We start from the raw sequence: 25,815 nt of genomic DNA, 5'->3' as shown, positions 1-25,815 counted from the left end.
AGACATAAATTGAGAGGTTTATAGAAGACTTTTGTAGGGAGCTGTGGCTCATAAAGATGAAGTTAGTCTGTTTTTGCCCAAAGCTATGTAGCCTGTGAAGGGGAAAGCTGATTGAAACTCAATTCTGTTTTTTTTTTTTTTTTAAGATTTTATTCATGAGAGAGAGAGAGAGGGGCGGAGACATAGAGGGAGAAGCAGGCTCTTCATAGGGAGCCTGATGCAGGACTTAATCCTGGGACCTGGGATCACGGTTTGAGCCAAAGGTAGACGTTCAACTGCTGAGCCACCCAGGCATCCCTCAAATCTGTTCTAATACAAACCATTTAAACTCTCCAAAATTCCAAATGCCAAAAATAGACTTGTACTTCATTGCGCCTGTTAAAGTAATTTATCCTGCAGTGTCCAGAGTGAGCGGTGAATGGATATCAGAATTACTTTATTTCTGATACTTCTTTATCTGTCTGCCAGATCATAGACTTCTGTTCTTTTTTTGCACTATATCCTGTTCCTATCCCTGGATAGCCCTAGTTCAGTTATATAGATACACAGATGAGGGATGCCTGGGTGGCTCAGTGGCTGAGTGCCTATCTTTGGCTCAGGGTGTGATCCCGGAGTCCTGGGATTGAGTCCCACATCAGGCTCCCTGTGGGGAGTCTGCTTCTCCCTCTGCTTATGTCTCTGCCTCTCTCTCTTTTTTTTTTTTTTTAATGATAGTCACAGAGAGAGAGAGAGAGAGGCAGAGACATAGGCAGAGGGAGAAGCAGGCCCCATGCACCGGGAGCCCGATGTGGGATTCTATCCCGGGTCTCCAGGATCACGCCCTGGGCCAAAGGCAGGCGCCAAACCGCTGCACCACCCAGGGATCCCTGTCTCTGCCTCTCTGTGTCTCTCTCATGAATGAATAAACAAAACCTTTTAAAAAAAAAAAGAAAAGAAACACAGATGATTGTGAATTCCTCGTTCCTAGCAAGAGTTCCCAGGTCTTAGGTGTGGTGTGAATATCCAATTAAAGTACCTTTGGGGCAGCCCCGGTGGTGCAGCGGTTTAGCGCCGCCTGCAGCCCAGGGCATGATCCTGGAGACCCTGGATCAAGTCCCGCCTCAGGCTCTTTGTATAATGCCTGCTTCTCCCTCTGCCTGTGTCTCTGCCTCTCTCTCTCTCTCTCTCTCTGTCTCTGTGAATAAATAAATAAAATCTTTAAAAAAAAAAATAAAATAAAGTACCTTTGTTCCTAAGTCCACAGATCCTGGATACTCAAGCGAGCCTGCTCATGTGACACAGTAAAGGCACTCTTGGAGCCAGGAACCTGTTCATGGTGTGAAAGACCTGGCCACGGCCTCATAGTGGCCTCATAGAGGCTCAGGGTGGGGCAGATCTCAGATGTGCTACTCATCTTGCACAGGCAACAGAAAATGACCATGTTACAGGTGAGGTGATTGTTTCTTCTCCATTATTTTCCAGGGGATTAGAAGAGGTATGTATATCTTCTAATGAAAAATAAAAGTATAACTTAAGAAATCAGGGGAAAATAGCCTCAGAATAGAAGATCCAGATTGTTACCCAAACTGGAGCAGTTAGAATGATGGTGAGGTCAGGGGTGCCAACTCGCTGCACAGTGGAAAATCCATCCCCCCAAACTGAACTACTGACAGCTTAGTGTTGACTGGAAGCCTTACCAGTCACAGGTGATTAGTGCATATTGTGTATGTATATTATATGCTGTGTTTAAGATAAAGCTAGAGAAAAGAAAATGTTACTAAAATCATAAGGAAAATACATTTTAGTACTATACTGTATTTATTGAAAAAATCCACATGTAATGGCCTTGCACAGTTCATAACTGTGACGTTCCAAGGCCAACTTTATTAACTATAGGGTCTTGAGAAGGTCTTAGGATTTGAATTTTTGTTGTTGTTGTTGTTAGAGAGTGTGAGCAGGGGTGAGCTAGGGTAGGATAGAGGCGCAGAGGCAGAGGGAATCTTAGCAGACTCCATACCTGGCATGGAGCCCCACGTAGGGCTCAGTGTCACAATCCTGAGATTGTGAGCTGAGCTGAAATCAAGAGCCACATGCTGGGATCCCTGGGTGGTGCAGCGGTTTGGCGCCTGCCTTTGGCCCAGGGTGTGATCCTGGAGACCCGGGATCGAATCCCACATCAGGCTCCTGGTGCATGGAGCCTGCTTCTCCCTCTGCCTATATCTCTGCCTCTCTCTCCTTCTCTCTCTGTGACTATCATAAATAAATAAAAATTAAAAAAAAAAAAAAGAGCCACATGCTTCACCAACTGAGCCACCCACGTGTTCCCTGAATTTTTATAAGCTACAGTGTCTACATAATTAATTTTTTTTTAATTTTTATTTATTTATGATAGTCACACAGAGAGAGAGAGAGGCAGAGACATAGGCAGAGGGAGAAGCAGGCTCCATGCACCGGGAGCCTGACGTGGGATTCGATCCCGGGTCTCCAGGATCGCGCCCTGGGCCAAAGGCAGGCGCCAAACCGCTGCGCCACCCAGGGATCCCTACATAATTAATTTGAGCTGCAATCCTGGTTTTCAGATTTTTAGCAGTTGTAATAAGTAATGTTTCTTTGACTTGCGTTTTCCAAAGGAAAAAGTAAATTAGTTCATAGAAAGGAAACATTTCTTGGTCATTCTTTGATGAAGTCTTTGAATAAATAATAGAATGTGGATAATGCCCTCAGAGAAATGTAGTAAATCTGTGGGTCTTATGGTCATTTTGCAGTTTTCCAGAGAGTGACCGAAGGTGAAAATGCCAAAGCACAGCTTAGTAATCACAATTTATGTATTCACCTCTTTAATCATGCAGCAGAATTCACATATGGAAAAGTACATAAAATGTAAAAGTGCAGCTTAATGAATCATTACCAACTGCATACCCATGAAGCCACCATTTGGGTCAAGGAGAACATTCTGAGCCCAGATGAGGTTGGTCCCACGTGTGCCCCTGCCAATCACAGCATCTCCTACTGACCAGGGAGTTGGACCATGACTGTTGTGACTATTTCCGTGCTAGTTTCTAGTTTTACTGCTAAGTGTTTCTTTTTTTTTTTTTTTTTTTTAAAGATTTTATTTATTTATTCATGACCGAGAGAGGCAGAGACACAGGTAGAGGGAGAAGCAGGTTCCATGCAGGGAACCCGACATGGGACTCGATCCTGGGTCTCCAGGATCACCCCCCCCCCCCGGCCAAAGACGGCACTAAACTGCTGGGCCACCGGGGCTGCCCTAAGTGTTCCTTTGTAACTATGGCGGTTCGGTGTCATTGGCTGTGGTATGTACTAATGTGTTTTGTTTCTTTCATGTCACTTTTTGTTTGAGATTCCTTCAGTTGCAGCCTTCTCTCCAGTGAAGGCAGCTTCTTAGTTAGTATCCCCAAATTCAGTCTATGTTCAGATTTCCAGTTGTCTCATAAAATCTGCAGATTGTTTGACCTTCCTTTGCCTCAGAATCTGGTGAAGTTCATACAGTGTAATTAGTTGATCTGGCCCTCTCATGCCCCTCTTTACCTGTTGGCTCTTTGTTCTAGTCCCATTTAATTGAAGAGGGCAGGTGATTTATCTTGTCATCTCCTATTTTTGGGGTTTTGCTGGTGTGTTCTCTGTCTCCTGTCACATGTAGATTTAGAGCTGTGCTGTACAGTGCAGAAGGCACTGGCCACATCAGCTGTTTAAATTGATTCAATCCAGCCCTAGTTATGCTATCCATGTTTCAAGTGGTCAGGAGCCATGGATTAGCACAGATAAAGAATATCTGATCCGATTCAAGTGTGACCTTTTTTGCAAGAGTATTTCAGAGGTTTTGGTCTGTAGTCTTTCAGGCGGCGACTCTGGTCTGCTTGCTCCTCCTTGTTACGCCAAGAACCTTCTATGGCTCTTGCTTTGATGGATGAGGCATTTCAGTAGGGGCTACTGAATGATGCCCTGCTTCTCTCTCTTTTAAATGAAGTATTGGGCAGCCTCAGTGGTCCAGCAGTTCAGCGCCACCTTCAGCCCAGGGCATGATCCTGGAGACCCAGGATCAGGCTCCCTGCATGGAGCCTGTTTCTCCCTCTGCCTTTGTCTCTGCCTCTCTCTCTCTCTTTCTGTGTCTCTCATGAATAAATAAAATCTTTAAAAATAAAATAAATGAAATATTGCTTTGTCACATGGTAACTTATGTCAGGGCTTAGCTTGTAAATTTTCTGTCCCAGATCTGCAATTAGTCATTTCTACAGTAAATGATATTTTAAATTTTATGTATAAATTTTTAAAATTTTGTTGCCAAAACATGGAAGTATACTAGGTTTTTACCCTAGTATCCAGGAACTTCTTAAGTCTGCTTATCAATTCTAATAATTTTCTTAGATTTGATCTGATTTTCTATGTTCATAAAAATACCAGCAGTACTTTTTTTCTTAGTAAAAAGAAAATCTGCTAAATTCCTGGTTTGCCAAGATTTTTTTTTTTTTTTTTTTTTTTTAAGTAAAGCTCTAGGGACGCCTGCTTGGGTGGCTCAGCAGTTGAGCACCTTTGGCTCAGGGTGTGATCCTGGGATTCTGGGATTGAGTCCCACATTGGACTCCCTACAGGGAGCCTGCTTCTCCCTTTGCATGTGTGTCTGCCTCTCTGTCACTCATGAATAAATAAATCTATAAAAAAATAAATAAAGTAAAGCTTTAACCCAATGTGGGGCTTGAACTCACGATCCCAAGATCAAGAGTTGTGTACTCTGCCAAATGAGCTGGTCCGGTGCCCCTGCCAAGACTTTTTATAACAAATAACTTAATACTTTTCAGTTTTTTTTTTTTCTTTTTTCTTCTGCTTGTCCTTTTTCATACTATTATCTTCCTTCCTTGTAAAATCTAGTGCTTCTTTTTGGTAATTTAAACAAGCTTTTTAACACCTTAGTTCAGTTTTTTTCTGTTGTTCTCATGTATGTTCTTTTAATTTGCAAATGTGCTTTATCTGTATCTTTTGAGGTGATTATATGTCTCACTCTGTTAGGATAGCAAATATCTTTTTTTTTTTTTTTAATGTTAAACCACCTAAAAAAAAAAATCAAAAAAAAAATGTTAAACCACCTGAATTTCTGGGATCAACCAACTCAATCTTGATATATTTTCTCTTATATTGTTCAGTGTAGTGTGGTAACATGTTGTTTAGAAGTTTCACATCAGTGTTCATGTGTAAGTTGGCCTTTGCTTTTCCTTTCTTGGAGTATCTTTACTGAGTTTTGTTATCAAGGTTATGCTTATATCAAAAAGTTTAGGGTTGTGTTCTTTCTTCCATATTCCATAATTGTTTAGTAAAACAGGAATTATTTTTGCATTCAGTGTCTACAGAATTAACTAATAAAGCTGTGTTTTTATGAGAAGATTTTAAGTTGGAAATTACTGTGGCTTGACTGATCTTTAAGAGACGACTAGTTGGTTAGTTTTGGTATCAAAGAAGAATAGGCACAGTTAATTATCATTGTTTATAGGATTTTTAAATTTTTCATATGCAGTTATACCATCTTTTTACATCTTCCTTTCAGTATTTGTACTGTACATCTTTTACATCTTCCTTTCAGTATTTGTACTTTTTCCTTGCATTTGGTTGTACTGGCCAGAACCTCCAGACATGAGTGTTAAAGTGGCATTGACTTCCTGATCTCAGCCTGCCTTGTTCTCCATCTGGTGCATTCCAGCACTCATGTGTGACGCCAGCTAGAGTTAACACAGCCTCTACAGATTAAGAACACAGTCCCCCAACAAGACTGCCCTCACTTCAGTTGCCAGCTATAAGTTTTGGGGTCCCCAGGTCACCTGCTTTTCTGACCAACTGGGTACAAATTTGGAGGGTTCCCATGACCCCTTCTAGTTTGCTGGAACAGCTCTCAGAACTTATGGAAGTGCTATACTTACAATAACAGTTTTACTAGAAACGACACACATTGGAACCAGCCAAATGCACAGGTACGTAGGATGAGGTCTGGGGGGTGCTCCAGAGATGGAATCAAAATACATCACCCTTTTTCACCTATCTTTCTGTTCCCCAACCTAACAGCTAACTTAGACTCCAATGTCCACGGTATTTTTTTTTTCTTTTTTAGATTTTATTTATTAGAGCAAGCAGGAATGGGTTGAGGAAGGGTCAGAGGGAGAAGCAGACTCCCCACTAGGCAGGGAGCCCGATGCAAGGCTTGATCCTGGGACCCCAAGATCGTGAGCCGAAGACACATGCTCAACTGACTGAGACACCTAGGTGCCCCTCTGCAGTTTTTTTTTTTTTTTTTTAATTTTTATTTATTCATGATAGGCACACAGTGAGAGAGAGAGAGGCAGAGACACAGGCAGAGGGAGAAGCAGGCTCCATGCACCGGGAGCCTGACGTGGGATTTGATCCCGGATCTCCAGGATCGCGCCCTGGGCCAAAGGCAGGCGCCAAACCGCTGCGCCACCCAGGGATCCCTCCTCTGCAGTTTTTACTGGGGATTCATTATGTAGGCGTGATTGATTGACTCATTGGCCATGTAAGTGAACTAAATCTCTAGCCCTCCTCATCCTTCTTGAGGTTGGGCTTACACCATTTGAAAGCCCCAATCCTCAAATTGAATGGTTGAGGGCAGCCCAGGTGGCGTGATCCTGGAGACCCAGGATCGAGTCCCACATCAGGCTCCCTACATGGTGCTTGCTTCTCCCTCTGCCTGTCTGTGCCTCTCTTTCTCTCTCTGTCTCTCATGAATAAATAAGTAAAAATCTTTAAAATAAAAAATAAATGGTTGATATTTCTGACCGGTGCCCCTCTGGAAGATCAGGAGCCCAATATGAGTTACCTTTTTTTCTGAGAAACATAACTCAGGAGGAGCCCATCATGAATTATAAAAATCCTTTTGTCATTGGGGAAGCAAGGCTTTAACATTTTTTTTTTTTTAAGAATGAGTGTGTGTGTGCATGAGTGTGCGTGGTAGGGGAAGGGGCAGAGGGCGAGGGGGAGAGAGAATCCTAAGCCGGCTCCACACTCAGGAAGGAGCCTGAAGTGTGGCTTGACCTCACAGCCCTCAGAACAAGACCTGAGTCAAAATCAAGAGTCAGAGTCTTAACTGAGCATGTCCAGGTGCCCTAATATGGCTTTAGAAGCTCTGTCCCAGGAACCTGGGACAAAGACCAGACAAATTTTTATACCTTGGGTTGCCGTCAGCTACCTGTACTGTTTAATTACTTAAACATAAGTAAAATTAAAAGAGGAACCCGCTTACTCTGCTGGTGGGAATGTAAGCTGGTGCAGCCACCCTGGAAAACAGTGTGGAGGTTCCTCAGTTAAAAATAGAGCTACCCTATGACTCAGCAATTGCACTACTTGGTATTTACCCCAAAGATACAAACATAGTGATTCGAAGGGGCGCCTGCACCCCAGTGTTCATAGCAGCAATGTCCACAATCACCAAACTGTGAAAGAGCCCAGATGTCCTTCAATAAATAAATGGATAAAGAAGATGTGGTGTGTGTGTGTTTGTGTGTGTGTGTGTGTGTGTGTGTATACACACACACATATATATGGCGCCAAACTGCTGGGCCATCGGGGCTGCCCTCTCTCTCTCTTTCAAATTTTTTTTAAAAAAAGAAAAACAGACGCCTGGGTAGCTCAGGGGTTGAGCATCTGCCTTCAGCTCAGGGTGTGATCCTGGGGTCCTGGGATTGAGTCCTGCATTGGGCTCCTCGCGGGGAGTCTGGTTCTCCCTCTGCCTATGTCTCTGCCTCTCTCTCTGTGTTTCTTCTAAATAAATAAATAAAATATGTTTTTAAAAGACAATAAGTGTCTAGGGCAGTTAGCTATGCCTCCCCTGTGGCCTTTAATCTAATCACCACCTTGCACCCTTTGATCTTATCTAACTGAACTGTTAGCACCTCCTGAACACTAGCAGTTTTGAGGTCTCATCAGAGTTGTTGGCTACCAGAATCCCTTTGCACCCCCATTTTTGTGAAAAGCATTGCTAATTTCCTTTTAAAACTCATCACAGTGATACCTGGGTGGCTCAGTGGTTGAGTGTCTGCCTTCGGCTCAGGGCGTGATCCTGGAGTTCCAGGATCGAGTCCCACATCTGGCTCCCTGAATGGAGCCTGCTTGTGTCTCTGCCTCTCTCTCTGTCTCTCATGAATAAATAAGTAAAATCTTAAAAAACAAAACAAAACAAAAAAAACAAGAAAAACAAAAACAAAAACAAAAACAACTCACCACAGTGTTTACCTCTTGCAAATAGCGCAAGTTGACATTCACTGATGCTCTCCTCATTTTGACCCACGTTACACCTTCCCTTCATTTTTGTCTCAGCTGTTAAAATACCTTGTTTTAGGGGATCCCTGAGTGGCTCAGTGGTTAAGCGCCTGCCTTCAGCCCAGGGCGTGATTCTGGAGTCCTTGGATCAAGTCCCACGTCAGGCTCCCTGCATGGAGCCTGCTTCTCCCTCTGCCTGTGTCTCTGCCTCTCTCTATCTGTCTCTCATGAATAAATGAATAAAATCTTAAAAAAAAATACCTTGTTTTATGAATAGATGTGTATGTGTGCAGCCCTCCACAAGGCTACGTAGCTCATTAGGGTATTGTTTTATTATATTTCTGTTGGACCACTTTCTGGTGCTAAAGTTGAGGTTCAGTAAGTATTTTGTTGGTGGTTCAGAAGATTTAAAATTATGAATTTCAGTTGCCATGTATTATATGGATGGAAGAGTGCAACATGGCATTTTATCCCAGAAATGTTTAGCAAAGGAGAGACAGTAGTTATTCTCCATAACTTGTTTGGTGAGAGTAACGTGCTCAAGCTCCAGTCCTTTTGCACCTTGTGTAGTACTAATTGCTTCAGATTCACCAGGATTGTATTCTTACAGGAAGCATTGTCATTTGAAGATTTATTTGTGGACTTCACGCAGAAGGAATGGCAGCTCCTGGATGCCAGACAGAAGGACTTGTACAAGGATGTAATGTTGGAGAACTATAGCAGCCTCGTTTCACTGGGTAAGAGAGCTCCCAGAGGACCTCATATGGTGCCCAGTACCTTACTGTTTCAGTCGCTGAGAGCCATGCTGCTTCTGAAATTTCCAATGGTGTTGGGCCTAAATTTAGGAGATTAAAAATTCCTTGACTATGATGCCAGGGAGAGCGTCTACACCATGCCTTCCAGTAATGGAGACATATTTACATTGTGCAGCCTCTGAAACTTATCAGAATGGTGGTGGTGGTACCATTAGTGCTCAGCATCTAGTGCTAGGAACTTACTGTATTTCACATACTGTTCATCTGTGGACTTATTTACACAGCAGTTCTGTGGGGCAGGTATGATTATTCTCCCTTTAAGTAACTTTCCCAAGGATTGATAGCAAATACCTGAAAGGGCCAGGCAGACTGGCTCCAGTGCCTCTGAGGTGTATAAAGATTTTGTATTTGGATTATAGAAGTCAAAGTTTCTTAGCCACCAGGGAGACCATTGCCTTTGAGAATTATTTACTCTGTTGATACACAAATGGGTAGATTCACTGTGTCACCTGATGCTAGAACTTGTTTGCCCTTTAGAGGCCCTAAAGCACAAGCAGTTGGAGCCATTTCTTTTGTGATTTCCCCTGAACAGGGTATGAAGTTGTGAAACCTGATGTCATCTTCAGGTTGGAGCAAGGAGAAGAGCCGTGGATAGGAGCTGGAGAACTCTCAAGTTTAGACTGTCCAGGTGGGTGTGCGAACCAGTCAGATGCAGGAGAGCAGAAATTCAGTCTCAGCTGATCAGGGCAGCTGGTCAGGGCTTGACTTCTGTGAGAGCTCTCTTCCAAATCTCTAAACCTTTAGTGGTGATTCGGAACCACTGACAGGAGTTACTCCAATTATGCTTAGATGTGGCTTCTTTGCTTGTAGCTCAAAGCAAAATATTTCCAGCATGACCAGGCCATGAATTGTTTTGACTGTCAAGTGTGGGACTTTGACTTCTTGTCAAGGATTCTGAACGTTTGGTCTTTGTTCTCTGTTCACCTAGGGCAAACACGCTCTGCTTGTATATTCAAGAGCTTTACTTTTCTTTCATTTGGGCATCTGATGCCCAGAGAAGTACCCTGTGGAGCCCACTCTGTTCAGTCTCCTTGCGGCAGGAAAGGAAGTCTTCCCCAATTCCTCCTACACACTCGGTCCTTTTCTTCCCATTGTAAGATTGGGTTCTGCGGTGCTCTTCCTGTAGATTAGACACCATGGAGTACATTGAATGTTCTTTCTTTGTATTCTTATTATTTAAGTTTTTTGCCTTTTGGAAACTATCTTTTTACTTAACTCTTCAAGTCACACTTAAAACTAGGCCCACAATGTCTTATTCCTGAATTTCCCAAATTGCTTGATAGGTCTAGAGTCTAATGTTTTCTAAGTTTTCTTAAATGATACCATGTCTTTCAGTTCCTAAAGCAACCAGCACTCTTCTGATCCACTGTACAGCTCTCCTTATCTGCTATATGATAGGGACTTTGGGTTCCCACGAGATATTTCCTGGGGATGTGGTCCCCACCTGGTAGTGGGAGAGTGCAGTGAGAGGACACTAGTAGTGGTGTGATGGAAGGGTGCTGACCTGTGGTTGTTGCAGGGAGAGGGGCCAGGAAGCTTCTCAACCTCTAACTCCCATTTCTCATGGCCTGAGCCTTGCCCTGGGGGGGGGGGTGGGTGTTAGTTCTCCAGAATGTCTAGAATCCCTGCATATAGACCAGGCGTGCACTTGTGGCTTAAGGATTGTTTGGGGCAGAGACGTGGGTGCCCAGGGTAGACTTGGGGTGGGCCCACAGTCCACCCAAGATGCCGGTCCCTCTGAATGTAGCCTGGGCAGCCTCCTCCTACAGAATCTTCAAGGTCTGAGTCTGTGTGGCTGTCAGCTCTTTACTCTTTTTTCCCCAACTCATGGTCAATTCCATTTAAAGATTCCTCAGTGTTTTCAGATGTAATATTTATTCTTCACTGGATCTGAACATTTGATCGTGCTATGCTTTAACTTATTCCTGACTGTATAAGCTCTATTTTCCCTGCATTCATATTCATGGAATGTTTTTGACTGCTCCAGCTGAGTTTTTCTCACTGTTTTTCTGAAGTCCCATCCCAGACCTGATCACAGTGTATGTAATATTCTTTAGGTGGTTGGTCCCTGAGCTGTGTGCATGCATAAACACAAGGCTTATAGTTTTATTTCCATTTATGTGTTAGACAATATTCATTCAATAAATATCTCTTCATAAGCCCATTGTTTTAATTTAGGTGTTTTTAGCCAGGTTTGCATTAGATTACCTGGGTATTGTTTTTCCAATGACAATCATTATGGATCAATTACCAGTAAAATTGATGCAGTAGAGTCATGAACATGTAGTTTTAAAATTGAGTATTCTAGGACTGGAGTTTGTAGTTTGAGAAACCTCTTATGATTTTTATGTGCCCCTCATTTGTTGATAGCATCCACGATTAAAAATAAAAACCTCAAATATACCTTACAGAAGTGTAGAACTTAGTGAAGACATTTGCGTCCAGTTTTGGTGTGGTGTTTTGTTTTTTGTTTTTTTTTTCCTGGTAATTCAACATCTAAATGTTGAACGTTTATGTTTCACTACAATGCAGTGTAGTTAGTTGTCAGAGTTAACTAAATAAGCCCTGTGTGTCAGGGTCCTCAAGACCACCACCATGTTCAGAGAGTCACGAGGAGGACTCAAGGTATCATTGTCCATATTGCTGAGATTTATTAGGGATGTAATGAGAGCTTCATCACCATGGGAAGGGTAGGAGCATAGTCTGGAGGACTCCCGAGTATGGGTTTCCTGCACTGCTCCCTGCAACAAAAAGAAAATACAGTAATATGTGTAGTGTTTCTGCCTAGGGAAGCTCAAAGACCCAGCATCCAGGGTTTTACTGGAAGCTGCTTGTGGACATCTTAATGCCTGACACACCACCAGCATTGCAGACTCCTAGGAGAGCAGGTGCTCAGCAAAGAACAATTGTTTGCACACAGTCCAGGCACAGGGAGCCCCTTTTATAAGCTGGGGAGAAGCGGGAACACTCCCCAAAATGGCAGCCAAGGACTACCTTGCAAGTAATCATGTGTTTGCATAGTGGTGCCATGCCTGCTAGAGCAGTTCATAGAAGGTTGAATAGATGGTGATATGTATATTTTCAGGTATCATGCTCAGTGGCATGGGTTCAATAGTGAACATTAGAGATCTATTACCTGCCTACACTGTACTTAATTTCTCATGGGAGGATCAAAGTAATCAAGTTGGCAAATAACCAGGGTAAGACCCAGACCCTGAAATTTCCATTATAGAAATAAGTTAGGTAGATGAAAATGTAGTGGAGAGTTTGTGGCACTGTGTAGGCTGCCATAACAAAATCTCATAGATGGGTAAACAACAGAAAGCTTTAAAAACAAAACAAACAAAAAAACAATAGAAAGCTTTGCCATACTTCTGGAGCCTGGAGGGTCCAAGGGCAAGGAGCTTGTGTGATTAGGTCCTGGTGAACATAGTCTTGCTGGTGTGTAGATAGCCTTGTAGCCGTGCAGTTTTGCCCTCACGTGGCCTTTCTTCATTTGTGCGTGGAGTTGGGGGGTGAGGCCTGCTCTGGTGTTTCTGATAGGGACGCTAATCCTTTTGGATCAGGGCCCCACCCATAAGATCTCATTTAACCTTAATTCCTTTGTGATCCCATTTCCAAATATATCCACATAGAAGGGTAGGGAGGGCTTCAACATACAGGTTTGGGGAAGTGGGGTGCACAAGTTCTCAGTCCACAGCAGGGTTCTAGACATGAAGACCAAACTGAGTGAGCTATGTGAACTGGGGGAAAATGTACCCTAAAGGACTGACAAATATGAATATATTAGGTCAGGAAGAAGTTTAGGGACTACAGGAAAGCAGAAAGTAAGCCTTTGTGTTTGGGTGTCTGTGTGCTGGGCAGTGTGTGGGATCTAGGTCATACATTGACTTATAAGCAGCAGGAAGGCAGTTAGATTGACTCCGGTAATTTTAAATAAAGTTCACTGCTTAAAAAAAAATTTTTTTTTAAAGATTTATTTATTTGAGAGAGAGTTGGGGGAAAGGCCGAGGGAAACAGGGAGACTCCCTCTGAGTCAGAATCCCCACATGGGACTCAAACCCATGACCCTGAGATCATGCCCTGAGCCAAAACCAAGAGTCTGATGTTCAAAACTGACTGCACCACCCAGGTGCCCCCTGATTTACATTTATAAAAGTTTAACCTATCCACAGAATGGAAAATGTTACGGGAAACAGGGAAATCAGTTGGAAAGATATTTCACTGAGATAAAAAGATAGATTAATGTACAGCAGAGAAGAGTGGTGGGGAGAGTTGAGGTATCTGGGATATCCCACAAATAACCAAAACTAAAGCAGTCCCATTTTCCTAGTGGGAAAAAAGTAAAAATTTCCAAACGTGTCCTTAGTCTAACAATATCACATTTAAAGTAATGTAAAGTTGTAAGTTTATTAATACTACATTTTCTGCTCTCACATCTGTTTATGTAACACTTTATTCAGACTCCTAACCTATATCTCAAAGTTAATATTTCTGTAGTAGACCCTGACTTTAACCTGCAGACCTCTTTTTCCCTCATACTATGAGGGTATTTTCCATGATAGGTTTCCATCATGAAAGATGATGTGCTCCATGACATGCCTTTCTTGGTTATGATGTTGAAAATGCAGTGGGAGTTTCAAACTTCCAGAAAACTTAAAAATGGGGAAAAGTTCACAAATGATTTCTCATTCTTCAAGCTTGTAATGGCTTTAGTAGTTCTTCTGTCAAACCTGTTGATTTTCTATGTCTTCTTCTCCATTAGAATGTAAGCTTCATTGGGGTTTCCTGGCTCCTGTCCCCATGGTCACCCAGAGCACAGTATATCCTTATTAGGCATGAATGAAATCAGCTCCTCAGAATATCGGATCAGTACTTCTTCCACCCTCCTTTCTTTGTTCCTCCTTGCTCTTGATGTATTTTTTACATTTTCTTTTCATTTTACTAACTTTTATTTGACAGGAACCAGAGGTGACTTAATATACTGCCTGTATCTTATTCCTGTTTATAGCATTTTCTTTTTTTTCCTCCCCATACCTAGAGGATAGATCTCATACTTGGGACTGAGATACAGGCTTCCAAAGCATTCATCCCCTCAAACAGCATTGCTCATTTTTTATTCAGTAAACATAACCATAGAAGGGGCGTCTGGGTGGCTCAGTCAGTTGAGCATCCACCTCTTGGTTTTGGCTCAGGTTGTGATCTCAGTGTCATGGGACTGAGCCCTGTGTTGGGTTCCACACTCTTTGGGGAGTCTGCTCAAGATTCTCTTTTATCCTTCTCCCCCTTCTCTCATCGTGCATGTTCTTGCACACTCTCGAAAATAAATAAATCTTTAAAAACACAACTATAGAAGCATTCACAGGGTTTTCTTTCTTTATAGAACAAGTCTTGCAAGTAAATGGTCACATGACATGGCACCAAGATAACCAGGAGAAGCTTAGAAATATGAAACAAGATGATGAATGTGATGCATTTGGAAAAAAATTCAATCTGAGCATGAACTTGATTCCTTTAAGGAAATCAAACAGTGAAGATGATGTAGATGCATTACTTTTAAAACGTCACTTAGATTTACTTATTCCAAAAGCAGATTATGGAAAAACAGAACCAGATGGCTTAAGTGTATTTGATAAATTGTTTCTGCATACCAAGCCTGAGGAAACTGATACTTGGTTAAAATATTATGAATATGATAAATATAAAATTAACTCTAAGAAGTCACAGATTATCATATATCACAGAACTCGTTTAGGGGAGAAACTCTATGAATGCAGTGAATGTAGGAAACGCTTCACTAAGAAATCCAGTCTCATTAAACATCAGAGCAGACATATAAGAGAGATAGCCTATGGCTGTGGGAAGTGTGGCAAAACCTTTCCCCAGAAGTCACAGTTTATTACACATCACAGAACTCATACAGGAGAGAAACCTTATGATTGTGGCCAGTGTGGGAAAGCCTTCTCCCAGAAGTCACAGCTCACATCACATCAGAGAACACACACAGGAGAGAAACCATATGAATGTGGTGAATGTGGGAAAGCCTTCTCCCGGAAGTCACATCTCATATCACATTGGAGGACACACACAGGTGAAAAACCCTATGGGTGCAATGAATGTGGAAGGGCCTTTAGTGAGAAGTCAAATCTTATTAATCATCAGAGAATTCATACAGGAGAGAAACCTTTTGAATGTAGAGAGTGTGGGAAAGCCTTCAGCAGGAAGTCGCAACTTGTTACTCACCATAGGACTCATACAGGGACAAAACCCTATGGATGTAGTGATTGTAGAAAAGCCTTCTTTGAGAAGTCCGAGCTCATTAGACATCAGACCATTCATACTGGAGAGAAGCCTTATGAATGCAGTGAATGTGGCAAAGCCTTCAGAGAGCGGTCGAGTCTCATCAACCACCAGAGAACTCACACGGGAGAGAAGCCTCATGTGTGCATTCAGTGTGGGAAAGCCTTCTCCCAGAAGTCACATCTCATATCCCATCAGATGACTCACACAGGAGAGAAACCCTTTGTATGCAGTAAATGTGGGAAAGCCTTCAGCAGGAAATCTCAGCTTGTTAGACATCAGAGGACTCACACAGGAGAAAAACCCTATGAATGCAGTGAGTGTGGGAAAGCTTTTAGTGAAAAATTAAGCCTTACTAATCATCAGAGAATTCATACAGGAGAAAAGCCCTATGTCTGCAGTGAATGTGGGAAGGCGTTTTGTCAGAAGTCACATCTCATATCACACCAGAGGACTCACACAGGAGAGAAACCCTATGAATGCACGGAGTGTGGGAAAGCCTTTGGTGAGAAGTCAAGTCTTGCAACTCACCAGAGAACTCATACGGGAGAAAAACCATACGGGTGCAGGGATTGTGAAAAAGCCTTCTCCCAGAAGTCACAACTGAACACTCACCAGAGAATCCACACAGGAGAGAAACCCTATGAATGCAGTCTTTGTAGGAAAGCTTTCTTTGAGAAATCAGAATTAATTAGACATCAAAGAACTCACACAGGAGAAAAACCATATGAATGCAGCGAGTGTGGGAAAGCTTTCAGGGAGAAGTCAAGCCTCATCAATCATCAGAGAACACACACAGGAGAGAAACCCTTTGAATGCAGCGTGTGTGGCAAAACCTTTTCTCGGAAATCACACCTAATACCACATCAGAGGACACACACTGGAGAGAAGCCCTACGGCTGCAGCGAATGTAGGAAAGCCTTCTCTCAGAAGTCACAGCTTGTTAATCACCAGAGAATTCACACAGGAGAGAAGCCTTACCAGTGCCATGAATGTGGGAAAGCCTTCTCCCAAAAGTCACAGCTCATTAATCACCAGAGAACTCATACAGTGAAGAATTCCTAGGAATGGAGTTCATACCAAGTCTTTGACAGAGATCTCACCTCTTCGTACTTCAGAAAACGCAGTTATGGTAAATCTTTCAAATAAATAATTGCATCACATTATGTGTCTGTCTGGTAATCATTAGGATAGGAACTCTGAGGTTATGTAAGGAAAGCCTTCAGCAGATTAACTTCTTCGTATAAGAACCCTGAGAGTAGAATGAGCCTGTGAGATGCAGTGGATTTCAGAAAACTGTCAGACATACAGCAGGAAATTAATAGCAATGAGGAATACTGTGAATGTCAGAAAGCTTTGCAAAGGTCACATCTCCTTAGCTGTTGGAAATATCCCCACTGGGGTAAACACTAGTCCAGTAAGTGAAGAAAAACCCCATGAATGCAGCAAGTGATGTAATATTTTTATCAAGAAATCACAGCTGTTGTGCATTCAGAACATACTCTCAGAAATGAAGCTCAGTTAAAATACTAAGTATGGGACAATCTTCAGCAGGTAATCCAACCACATTGTATTTTGGGGAAATTCATATTGTGGGCAAAACTACTAATTTAAAGGCCTTGGAAATATGCCCCTAGAAGTAAAGCTATCAAGGGAACCTGTACTTTTTTATTAATAGACATGGTTATCAAAAATTCCCAATTCTGGGGCAGCCTGGGTGTCTCAGCAATTTAGCGCCACCTTCATCCCAGGGCCTGATTCTGGGTACCCGGTATTGAGTCCTACATCTGGCTTCCAGCATGGAGCCTGCTTCTCCCTCTGTGTCTCTGCCTCTCTCTGTGTGTCTCTCATGAATAAATAAATAAAATCTTAAAAAAAAAATCCCAATTCTGATGGTTGATATGCTCACTCTGAAGAATGAAGCTTTTAAAATATGTGAATAGGGATACCTGGGTGGCTCAGTGGTTGAGCGACTGTCTTCGGCTCAAGGCATGATCCCAGAGACCCAGGATCCCAGTCCCACATCAGGCTCCCCTCAAGGAGCCTGGTTCTCCCTCTGCCTATGTCTCTGCCTCTCTCTGTGTGTCTCATGAATAAACAAAATCTTTAATAAGAATATGTGAATAAATTGACTCTTTGAAACATCTAAATAAGACATTTCTCAGTGGTATTAATGACTTATTTTCCTGTGTCTCACAGGGTGTCTCATATTTTGGAATCATGCTAATGTGATTGTGAGCATGAAATGCACATTCCTGGTAGTGCCTCTGATGTCAGGACACATACATGCTGCTGGTTTTTCTGTTTCAATGATACAATGAAAATGGTAGCTGATATAACACATCTTACTGCTAAATATCCAGCTTAAGTGATAACACATCTTTTTTCCTTATGGCCTATTGGCATATAAAAGGGATCTGTTGTTGTTGCCCTTTCTCTTCAGTTACGAAAGCCAACATTATATGAAGTGTGCAATCTGAGAGTCTGAAACAATTATATAAAATCTTTTTAATAAGTATTAAAAGGTAGGAGCCACAGCCTAGCTATAGTGACTCATGAGTGATCAAAAGAAAGCAGGTGTATGAACTATCACTCAACATTTAGGCTAGATGGCAGTAGTGCTGTGTAGTCTTACTCCCACTCAGCTTGGCACCTTCGTGCGTCAAATAGACATACTTCAAGTGCTGTGTCCCCACGTATAGCTTGTATGTTACTTCCCTCTGATGTATCACGATGCTGTGTGCCAATATGTTTTTTGTGTTTCTTAAAATCTCTTGAAAAAAAGCTAGATGGAAAAACCATCTAGGTTAAATTTAGGAGTTAGCATTAACTAATGTAACTAATGTAAAATACGGATTTTTGTGGTGGAAAATATATTTTTGGTGTGTTCAAAGAAGCCTGTCTTGCCTTCCTGTGACTTGCTGTAATTACTGGATAGGTATTAGGAAATAGGATTTTCATTGTTGCATCATTTGAAATATCTGTGTTCCACCATGTGTCATTAGTTGCATCCTCTACATGGAGACTCCCACTGTGAACCTTTCATGATAAGTAGGGTTCGCTTTGGCAGTGCATGAACCACCCCTTAGGTAGAACTTTGCAGTGATTTCTACAATGTTGCCTGATAAAGTCAACAGTGTTCTTTGTATGATGGTGAAATTCAGAAAAGTCCAATCTTGTTACCAGACTTGGAAAAATCAAAGACTTCTCTCTTGCTTTATCAGTATGGTGTATTGTGCTTTTGATTCTAGCAGTGTCTTTTTCCTTTAGTTACCAATTTTAGCATCATTATTGAATATTTGGGACGTAGTAGTTTTCTAAACCACTGCACCGGATTAAAAGTATCTAGGTCCCCAAATTTGTATTCATACTCAAATGTAAGGACTTCCTACCTTTCTCCCTAAACCTAAAGTATTTTTAGCAAATTCATTTGTAATAGAATAGTTACAGGGTGATGTCTTAACTTTGTAGATTTTCCCATTTTTAAATTTTCATTTATCATGATTCTCTTTCCCCTTCCCAGAGTTTGATTCATTCGTTTTTGGATTGAGCTTTGAGTCTGTTGTCTAAACATGATCTAATTTTGCTCACCTCAATCCTAGGTTATTTCATTTACTGTTAAGCAGTTAAACCCAGTACTTGTCTCACTAAAGATTAGAATGTCAGCACTACCCCACTGGTTGAACACCCAAGAGCAGGGTTTTCCCCCCTCCCCCCAAAGAGCCAGTTATCAGACGGGGAGGGCTGATGTTGACAGTAGCCTTATGCGGAGGCTCAGGCATGTTGTGTAGAACTCGCACGAGAGGGCTTTGGTTCTGAAATTAGGTATTTTTAGTGTCTTTTAAATTACCTCGGTAAATCACAAAAACCTGTGTCTCCTCGTTTTCCCTCATTGGTTCCCACCACAAATCCCACACCAAGAAGAAAACTGGTTTTAAGTTGAAGGATTTATGTGCAGCCTCCTGGAGCACTGGAGGTTGTGTTGATTGGATGTATAAGTAGACCAGGTGGAAGGCATGTCCCCTCTCTCCTCTCCACCTGGTTCCCCCACTGGCCTGGAAACAGTGCTGTAGAGGACACTTCCTATTGTATTCCTTTTACTAAGTAAAGTCTGAATTTTGGGACCTGTCCCAGGAGTGCCTTCTGTTCAGTGTTTCTTTGTGGGATTTGGTAATCAGATACAGTTACCTCTATGGATCCATATGTCCCGGATATTCTGATTTCAAGATCATGTCCTGTAGAGCCTGAGGTGAAATAAACGCAAAGAGTATCCAGTTTATCCAGCAACGCCCTTACCCAACAGCAGAATACAGATCAGCGAGCATTTGGAATCTGCACCTGAGGCGTCTCTCATTTGGTCACTTACCCCAGCAATATATGATCAGGTTGTCAATTTTGCTCAGCTCCTTAGTCTACAAATACTGAACCAACAAGCTGCTGGATGTTCAGCACCTAGTCTGGCCAAAGTGCCGATGAGCTCACCCCACTGTGACTGTCTTCAGATTCCATGCTTAGGAGTTGCTTTGAGATGCAATTCTGACTTCGCACTCCTCTGCTGAAATTCCATGGGGCTAATTGCGGACTTAAGTGTACCGCCCACATGGTCAATGTGGACCTCTGTACCAACCCAGCCTGTCCATCACTTCTGAATAGCATTTTTCTGGCACATGGCTTTTTTGGCCTCCTTGAACTATCTGCAGTTCCTTGAGGTTTCCACAGTCCTGCACTTTTTGCATCTTCTGTCACTGAAGTGTCTGTGTTCCTTGTTAATGCCTGTCCACACTTTATGAATCTGCACACGTGTCTGTCACTGTGATAATATAACCGTCACTTTCTTTTCCATTAGAAAGCTTCTGGAAAGCTGGGACTGCCCTTCATTGTATAGTTTGAGAGACTGAAGCTGTAACATATACACATGGTAACTCTCCGTGGTTTCCCCAACCATGTGGGGGTGCAGTTAGAGGCCAGAACAAAGCCATGGAAGCTCGTGCTCCAGGATCTGGTTCTTCTGGTCCTGATGTCCGGGGTCACCTCTGCCCTCTACCCTTTTCATGCCTTGATTGTTGCATTTTTGTATGAGCTATCCTGAACATCCTTGTAATAAATTCTCATGTTTGCTTCGGCTGGTTCACATTGTGTTTTTTACTTACAACCCAAATATTCCAACACAGGAGGTCAGACTGTGTCCTGATTTGGATTCTCTGGAAGTGGATGCTGAGATGAAGTTTGGAATGCAAGATGTTTATTGAGGATCAACAGCTGTGATGTGATGGCAGGATAAATAGCAAAGGGCAGATCAGAGGAAGAAGTCAGGCTGCACAGAGACTGTTGAGACCCTGGCCACACCAGTAGGGAGCTCAAGCATGTGCTGCTCAGGAGTATCTCGTATTGGGCCAATATGATCAGATCTCCACAGCTCTGAGGTGCTCTGTCACTAGAGACCTGCTGCCCTATGAAGAGGATCATCCCAGGTCAAGCAGTTCTTTTAGTGAGGCCAACTTCACAGAAGCCGGCAGCTGGAGGCAGTCTGCTGGCCACTCTCCCTGCCAGGAAGCCCTTCCTTGGAGGGGGTTGGATTGCCCATCTGTCACCACAGTCCATCCCTTTCACTGCTGAGCCCCATTTCCCCAGCATTAGGTCTGTCTGAGGAGAGACTGAGGAAACAGGTTGCTCAGACCAGCTGGTCCCTTCTCACCTGTGAGCCATTCTGTGGCCTTTGCTGGCATTGGTGGCTCCTCCCTCTTCAGGGGTCTGAGCCATGGTTACCAGGCCCTCCTCAGACCTGAGCAGATGGTAAATGCAAGAAACATATAGGTGGATCATCTGAATCCACTAATTCCTCCTCACACTGTTGTGTAAATAGCCCTACATCCTCCTCCTTGTGATACATCAAGAACCCCTGGGAAAAGAGTGACCCCACTTCTGGGACCTGCTGGCTCCTGGACACAAAGAGCGTGATGCCCACATTGGACTGGTAGCTTGCAATTAAGCAGAAAATTTGCTCTATCTCTGGGTGAAAAGTATGTTCCCTTTGGGGATTGGAGTCCAGCGTTGTGGTTATGGGAAGCATGAAGTGCCCTGGAGGTAATCATTGGTAATGGTGGTGGCAAGCGAGGCCATCCCTTCTTCCAAACAGTGGTATGCAGACCCATGTCGTCCGCTTTGGGGACACACAAAAGGTCTTATCTAGCTTATAAGCTGCATTTGGAAGGATGGCACCCTGTCCCTGAAGAATATTGCTTCTGAGATGGGCTTTAGCTCTGCCTTCATGAGGCCTTTCCAGTGCTTGGCAGCACCAGCAGCTGCTCCAAGGTAAGTTCTGTAATATATCCAGTGCACCCTATTGTTCTGGGCATATTCTTGCACTCCTTTTGCTGCAAAGTGGTTGCTTCTGGTCTGATACAGTAAATAAGGAATCCCATACTGTTCAATTATTCTGTAATTGCCTTTGGATAGTGGTGCTGGCTGAGGCCCTGTGAGCAGGAAAGAAAACCCCTACCTGGAACATGTTTTTAATTGTGAGAATGGTGATCTTTTCGGGGGCAAAATTGTCAACTTGACACCAAGTGCCAGTTACTCTCATCAGGGAAAGGTGCTGTGCTGGGGGCTCAGCCCTGGTCTCTTATTCTGGACCTTCACTAATGGCAGTAGCCAAATCAACCCTGGTGAGAGAGGCTCTGTGCTGTTGGACAGGTTGGCATTCTTGGCAGCTGGAGTAAACCTGGCCCTGGATCCCTGGTCTTTGGCTAAGGCTCACCATAGTGGGGAAGGCCAAATGGAGGTCCCTAAGACTTTCTCCTTGGATAGGATAGTAGATAAAACACAGTAATGCACTGGGGGGGGGGAGGGGGAGATGAGAGGGGGTGGCAGAAATGAGTGCTATTCTAAAAGACCTAAAGGATACACTGGTAGAGTTGATATCACACTGCTATCTACTTCAGTACTTCAGGCTTTTTAGAAGCCTGGCAAGCCCTACAGACTACAATGCCTATGAACTAGACACATTCAACCAAGTAATAGTCCTCCTAGCAGATGTGATACTATTCCTAAAGAAGATTTATATGCTCTCAGGTACCTAGGATATAGACTTTGATTTGACAGATACATTCTTTTTATCCTATTCAGGAAAAAGGATTGGATGAGGTTTGCATTAACATGGAGCAGACATTACACATTCAGGTTTACCCCCAGGGCTGCCTGATAGTCTGAAGAGGTCCAGACTATCTGGACATAGTCTGGTAACAGTGAAATTGCTACAACCAGTGGGATGAGGAAGAGCTGGCTAGCATTTTGGAGACCCTGATGCCCCATGTGCATTCTAGAGACAGGTGACAAATCCTGAGAAGACTAGGAACTTACTGCAGGAGATCACATGCAACTCCCATTGCTTTATATATTATTCAGGAAGTTTGAGTAGGGTGTTTCTCTAGCAATTTATGTTTACTGGTATCAAATTATAGTTATTTGGATCTCTTCTGTATCTGTGTTATGCTGATTTTTTCATTTATGTTTATTTGTGATTCTCTTTTATTCTCATTTCATCTTGGCAAAAGTCTGCCTGTTAGTTTTTACAATGAACAAGATTTTGATTTTGTTAATCTATCAGTATCTTTCTTTCTGTTCAGTTTATTATCTGAAATCTTGGACTTGACAGAAGCCAATACAAAGATGGGCTGTCAAAAACTCCTTGGCATAATATATGAATTTAAGGAAATGTGATGATATAGGTTTGTTATGAGTAATCCATTTACCAATTCTCCGAACCTTGACCTCCAAGAGGGACATCGAGAAATTAATGTGGGTAAGAGGAGCACCAGGGTCTTATAAATATGTGCTCATTGCTGTGCTAAGCATCAAGGGTGCCCCAAAGTGAGGTCCTTGATATCAAAGGAGACTCCTGGGTTCTGTGATGGAACAGGTCTAGTAGCAGAATTTAATTTGATAGACAAAATGGCAGGATTACTGTGATAGCCTCAAGATCTGGATGGTAATCAGAATTGCTGTTGCTGCAGGCAACTGTGGAAGTGGCTAATTGATCCTGGGGTCTAAAGAGCCAAAACAGATGGGCAGCTTATGAAGGTCTTATTTCTATAATAAAAAATGTAGAAGCTGGATATCCTTGAGGACCTGATAATTGGGTCACAAGTATATACTATAAAACCAAGGAATCATCAATAGGCCATTTTACCGTCTGTTGGGCTGACTGCTTCTGGGTAGGCAAATATCATTAACGCTTGTGGTCTTAACCATGATCACAATCCCATTATTATACTTACTTTGCCTTAAAATGCTCACTGGACCTGAAGGCAGCTCATACACACAGGATGAGTCACACTGCCCCTGTTTGCTTTCTCTGCCTCTTCTAAGTATTGTAAGACATAAGAACCAACCTGCTTTATGTCCACTACCAAAGTGCAGAGTTCATGTTGCCTTTTCCTCAGACTTCCTTGTTTGCTTTATTCCTGTCTGGATCCTAACAACCAGCCAACTGGGTTACCTCTGCCAAGGTATCCTTGCATATCCATGTTTCTAGCCATCCTCCATCTGTGTTAAGTAAACTCCCCAGTGCACTGCTCATGGCTTTGATCCCTGGGAAGGTTTCCGCTGGACCTGTCCCTCAGGGTCTTCACAAAATGAGGGAATCACGTGTATCACTGGTCCTTTCAAGATAATACTGATGCATCTGAGAATTATTTTCTCTTTTGCTGGGCTTTATGTACTTTCCAGGGCCTGACGTTTATAATATAGATGAAAAACGTTCTTTTTTAAAGATTTTATTCAAAAAAGAAAAAGATTTTATTTATTCATGAGGGACACAGAGAAAGGTAGAGACATAGGTAGAAGGAAAAGCAGGCTCCCCATGGGGAGCTCAATGTGGGACTTGATTCCAGGACCCCAGGATCACGACCTGAGCCAAAGCAAACAACCACTGAGACACCTAGGCATCCCCCACTGTATAGAATTTAATGTTAATGGATAAAAAATTATATCCTGTTGTCTAGTTTAAACATTAGAGTCTTTGACTCTATTTGACTAACTTATGATAAATCAGTACAATGAAACATACACATTACAAAATGCTACTACTTGGATCTATTCATTCACTTATTCAAAAATACTTTATAAGCCTCTATACACCATGTACTGCTTCTCCCGTACTGCTCTTTTAGGTGATGGGGTCAAGGTCTGAACAGGACAGAAAAGCCTTCTGCTCTCACGAGTTTATATTCCTTCTAGTGAGGGGAGAGGGGAAATGAGGAGAAGGAGTCTGGGAAGAATAAATACTATGACAAAAACAATGCAGGGCAATATGACCAAGATTAATGTGGATGTGAAAGAAGCTACAATTGGATGGAGTCGTTTTAAAAGGACCTTTTGAGAAGATACATTTGATTAGAGACACTACAGGAAGTGCTATGGAAAAAGGAGAGTCATTGGTGACAGTTATTTTATATAGTAGAGTCACAGTTAAGTGTGTGTGTGTGTGTGTGTGTATACTATTTATACACCTAATATTAGATGGGACTTGTTCCTTCTGTTTCTCATCTTTTTATGTTTTCTTGCTTTTATGTGGGTTACTTGAACATTTTTTTAGAATTATTTTTCCTTATTGAAAATATTTTGAGGTATCTTTGTGGTTTCACTTAGTATTACAATATAAATACCTAATTTAACACAGCATGCTCATATTGACATTTTACCACTTTGACTGAAGTGCAGAAACCTTACTTCCATCTACGTTCATTTAACCCTTCCTATCAACATCACTGTTGATACTCCAAACACCACATCAGATGGTGCTATACTTAAAAAATATATATTTTATTTATTTGAGAGACAGCAAGCGAGGTAGAACGAGCACAAGAGTGGGGGAAGGGGCAGAGGGAGAAGCAGATTCCCCCAGTTGATCAGGGAGTCCAATGTGGGGCTCAATCCCAGGATCATGACCTGAGAGGAAGGCAGATGCTTCACTGACAGAGCCACCCACGTGCTCCTAGTTAGTCTTCAAGATAAGGCCTGCTGGTGCCAAATTCTTAGTTTTCCTTCATCTTCATCATCTGAAGGTCTTTATTTCCCCTTGGTTTCTGAAGAATATTTTTTTGGTAGATCTAGAATTAAGGATTAACAATTTTTTTTCCAGCATGTGAAAAATGTTGTACCACCTCCCCTGGCTTCCATGGATTCAGATAAAAAATCCACTGTCACTTAACTTTTCCTCTATAGATAGTGCATGGTTTTTCTCTTTAACCTGAATAGTCATGATTGAATTCTAATGAATTCTGTTAAGAGAATTTGGCAAGAATATTCTAAAAAATATCTAAAATATATCTTATGAGACAAACTTGTAAGAATAACCTAGAAAAAATTAGAAGAGAAAGAATAAGACAGGGGGACACCTCGGTGGCTCAGTGGTTGAAGTCTAAAGTGTCTGCTTTAGGGGATC

General features: G+C 42.4%; 1 protein-coding gene across 14 annotated transcripts in view; it reads left to right on the top strand.

The window, feature by feature from the left end:
- Positions 1 to 20,494, top strand: part of LOC112676369 (zinc finger protein 84) — a 56,904-nt gene extending 36,410 nt beyond the window's left edge. For 8 of the 14 annotated variants that reach the window (XM_025473424.3, XM_025473422.3, XM_025473428.3 and 5 more), the window contains 3 exons: positions 8,867 to 8,993; positions 9,604 to 9,699; positions 14,455 to 20,494. In XM_025473424.3, coding sequence (XP_025329209.1) covers positions 8,867 to 8,993; positions 9,604 to 9,699; positions 14,455 to 16,436 — 2,205 coding nt within the window. In that variant the 3' untranslated portion in view covers positions 16,437 to 20,494. Of the gene's footprint in view, positions 1 to 1,236; positions 1,475 to 2,673; positions 2,948 to 8,866; positions 8,994 to 9,603; positions 9,700 to 14,454 lie in introns of those variants that run through there. The other 6 variants (XM_025473434.3, XM_035706578.2, XM_035706577.2 and 3 more) reach the window with 3 other exon arrangements.
- The last annotated feature ends 5,321 nt before the right edge of the window (positions 20,495 to 25,815 follow it).

The sequence above is a fragment of the Canis lupus genome, chromosome 26 (genome assembly GCF_003254725.2).
Source record: "Canis lupus dingo isolate Sandy chromosome 26, ASM325472v2, whole genome shotgun sequence".
Lineage (NCBI taxonomy): Eukaryota > Metazoa > Chordata > Mammalia > Carnivora > Canidae > Canis > Canis lupus.
The sequence above is the reverse complement of the archived record's forward strand: the minus strand, read 5'-3'. Positions and strand labels throughout refer to the sequence as shown.